The sequence below is a fragment of the Cebus imitator genome, unplaced genomic scaffold (genome assembly GCF_001604975.1).
Source record: "Cebus imitator isolate Cc_AM_T3 unplaced genomic scaffold, Cebus_imitator-1.0 Scaffold348, whole genome shotgun sequence".
In the NCBI taxonomy this organism is placed as follows: Eukaryota; Metazoa; Chordata; class Mammalia; order Primates; family Cebidae; genus Cebus; species Cebus imitator.
Window position 1 is genome coordinate 1,290,102 of NW_016107663.1, and position 3,145 is coordinate 1,293,246.

Consider the following 3,145-nt stretch of genomic DNA (forward strand, 5'->3'; position numbering starts at 1 on the left):
AGCACCTGATTATTTTGTGCAAAATAATATATCCTTGTCTGGATCTGCCACAGTTTATTTATCCTTTCACCTACTGAAGGACATCTTGGTTGCTTCCAAGTTTTGTCAATTAGGAATAAAGCTGCTATAAACAACCGTGTGCAAGTTTTTGTCTGGACATTAGTTTTCAGCTCCTTTGAATAAATAGTAAGGAAAATGATTGCTGGATATATGGTGTGAATATGTTTAGTTTTGTGAAAAACTGCCGAACTGTCTTCCAAAGTGGCTGTACCATTTTTTGTTTGTTTGTTTGTTTTTAGAGACGGAGTCTCTCTCTGTTTCCAGGCTGGAGTGCAGTGGTGCGATCTTGGCTCACTGAAACCTCTGCCTCTCGAGTTCAAGCAATTCTCCTGCCTCAGCCTCCTGAGTAGCTGGGACTACAGGCATGTGCTACCATGCCCAGCTAATTTTTTTGTATTTTTACTAAAGACAAAGTTTCACCATGTTGGCCAGGATGTTCTCAATAGCTTGACCTAGTGATTGGTCCACCTTAGCCTCCCAAAGTGCTGGGATCACAGGCGTGAGCCACCACGCCTGGCTGGCTGTACCATATGTATTACCACCAGCCAGGTGCGGTGGCTCACGCCTGTAATCCCATCACTTTGGGAGGTCAAGGCGGGCGACTCCCTAGGTCAAGTGATTGAGAACATCCTGGCCAACATGGTGAAACCTTGTCTCTCTGATGCCACACCGTCTTGACCATTGCAGAGTTAGAGTAAGTCTTGAAGTTGGGCAGTGTCAGTCCTCCAATTTTGTTCTTCTTTAAGACTGTGTTGGTCATTCTGGTTTTTTTGTTTCTCCATGTAGTGTGACAGGTTCCCTACGATGGCCAGGTTACTTAAGGGTGTACATCTGCTGCCTGAATCCTAAAGACCAGGGAATAAGCCAAGGCCATGGTGCCCAGCTGAGGAGAAGGTATGCCTGAGAACTCAAAAATCTTGGAGAGTGTTTAAGAGCCTATCAAGGAAAACAGTCCCATCCCACAGACACAGTAGGAAAAGAGCGAGAAAATTAGCTTAAAAACAGCTAAGGGATGGGAGGTCAGCTCAAATCTCTGAAGCTGCCCTGTTGCCAGCCAGGGCTGTCTCACATGTAAGTCCTAATAAACTCGCCTACTTACCAAGCTGGACTTTCCCAGCCCATTCTTTGTCTCTTGGCTCTCTACCATTTAGGGGAAGCTTTTGAAAAATATGACTTTGAGTTTTTCTTATAATACTCCATATACATCTATATTTTTTGGGATGGAATTTTGCTCGTCACCCATGCTGGAGTGAAATGGCCCAATCTTGGCTCTGCAACCTCCATCTCCTGGTTTCAAGCAATTCTGCCGCAGCCTCTTGAGCAGCTGAGATTACAGGTGCCTGCCACCACGCCCAGCCAGTTTTTGTATTTTTAGTAGAGATGGGATTTCGCCATGTTGGCCAGGCTGGTCTTGAACTCCTGACCTCAGTGATCCACTCCCCTTGGCCTCCCAAGCTGCTGGGATTACAGGTGCGAGCCTCATGTAAATTTTAGAATCAGTTTATTGATATGCACAAAATAACTTGCTGTGATTTTGATGGGTATTGCATTGAATTTATAGATCTACTTGGAAAGAACTAAAATCTTGGTAATACTGAGACTTCCTATCCATAAATATGGAATATATTTCCATTAATTTAATCGTTTTGTTTTGTTTTGTTTGTTTTGCGCCAGGATCTGGCTCTGTTACTCAGACTGCAGTGCACTGGTGCAATCTTGGCTCACTGTAACCTCTGCCTCCCAGGCTCAAGCCAACCTCCCACATCAGCCTCCCAAGTAGATGAAGCTATAGGCATATGCCACCACGCCCGGCAAATTTTAGTATTTTTTGTAGCGATGGGGTTTAGTCATGTTGCCCAGGCTGGCCTTGAACTCCTGAGTTCCAGCCTGCCTGCCTCAGCCTACCAAAGTGCTAGGATTAGAGGCATGACCTACCTTGCCTGGCCTCCATTAATTTAGTGTTTAAAAAATCAATGTTCTCAGAGTTTTGTAGTTTTCCTCACATAGATTATATATCCTTAACATCCTTGCCTTGCTCCTGATGTTAGTGGGAAAGTTTCTGGTTTCTTATCATTAAGTAGAATGTCAGCCGTAGCTTTTTTTTTTTTTTTTTTTTTTTTTTTTTTTTTTTTTTAAGTCATTTATTTGACTCTGCTCACAAAACACAGGTGAGGGGGCACGGGCATTGCCTGTAACCCAAGTTGCCCATCTTCCCAGTAGTCTGCTTCTATAAATATCCTCTGTACAAGCTCATGCTGTTCCCACGCACGTGCACATTCTAACAGCTGCAGAGTATAGTGCATGACCAGGTGAAAGTTAGATGCCCCACTCACAACTAAGGCCTCTCCAGTTAGTCTTACTGATCCTTTTGCTAATAGTAACTGGTTGCTGTTCCTATTGGTCATACATGAATCACACCTGCACAATTCCGAGTGCTTTCAAGTAACCTCGGCGGGCAGTGACTAGACCCTTTCCTTGCTCCGAGCTTCCTATGCCCCAGGGTGCCTGCGGCACCCGGACTGCTGCTGCCCCTGGGTCCCGCACATTCCAGGGCGACGATGGAGGAGGGCAGGTCAGGACAAGCATGAGGAATTAACAGTCTTTACTGGGCTCAGACCAGGGGTCCATGCGTCTTGAGGACCTCTGTGTATTTGTCAGTTTTCTTCTCCACGTTCTTCTCGGCTTGTTTCCGTAGCCTCATGAGCTGTTTCTTCTTCCCGTAGCGGATCTTGGCCTTCTCCTTCCTCTTCTCCTCCAGGGTGGCTCTCACTGCCTGGTGCTTGCAGCCAACCTCGTGAGCCAGGCGCCCCAGATAGGCAAACTTCCTCGTGGGCTTCAGACGCACCACCTTGGGGGCCGCAGGAACCACCACCCGCTCTATGGTGTCGTAGGGCGGTGGGATGCCGTCAAACACCTTGAGGCGGTGCGGGGCGGCCGGGCCTTGCTTGGTCTTGTGCGGCAGCACGCCTCGCCCCGGCCGCCGGAAGATGCGGCTGGGGGCCCGGAAGTGGTGGGGGCCCGGAAGTGGTGGGGGCCCCGAAGTGGTGGGGGCCCGGAAGTGGTGGGGGCCCCGAAGTGGTGGGGG

The 3,145-nt window shown here is 48.1% G+C and overlaps 1 protein-coding gene across 1 annotated transcript in view; it reads right to left on the bottom strand.

Moving 5' to 3' along the window:
• Positions 1–2,647: 2,647 nt before the first annotated feature.
• The window catches only part of LOC108287576 (60S ribosomal protein L13a-like), an 11,595-nt gene continuing 11,097 nt past the window's right edge, over positions 2,648–3,145 (bottom strand). The window contains exon 6 of the mRNA XM_037730495.1: positions 2,648–3,072. Within this exon, the coding sequence (XP_037586423.1) occupies positions 2,672–3,072 (401 nt within the window). The 3' untranslated portion in view covers positions 2,648–2,671. The remainder of the gene's footprint in view (positions 3,073–3,145) is intronic.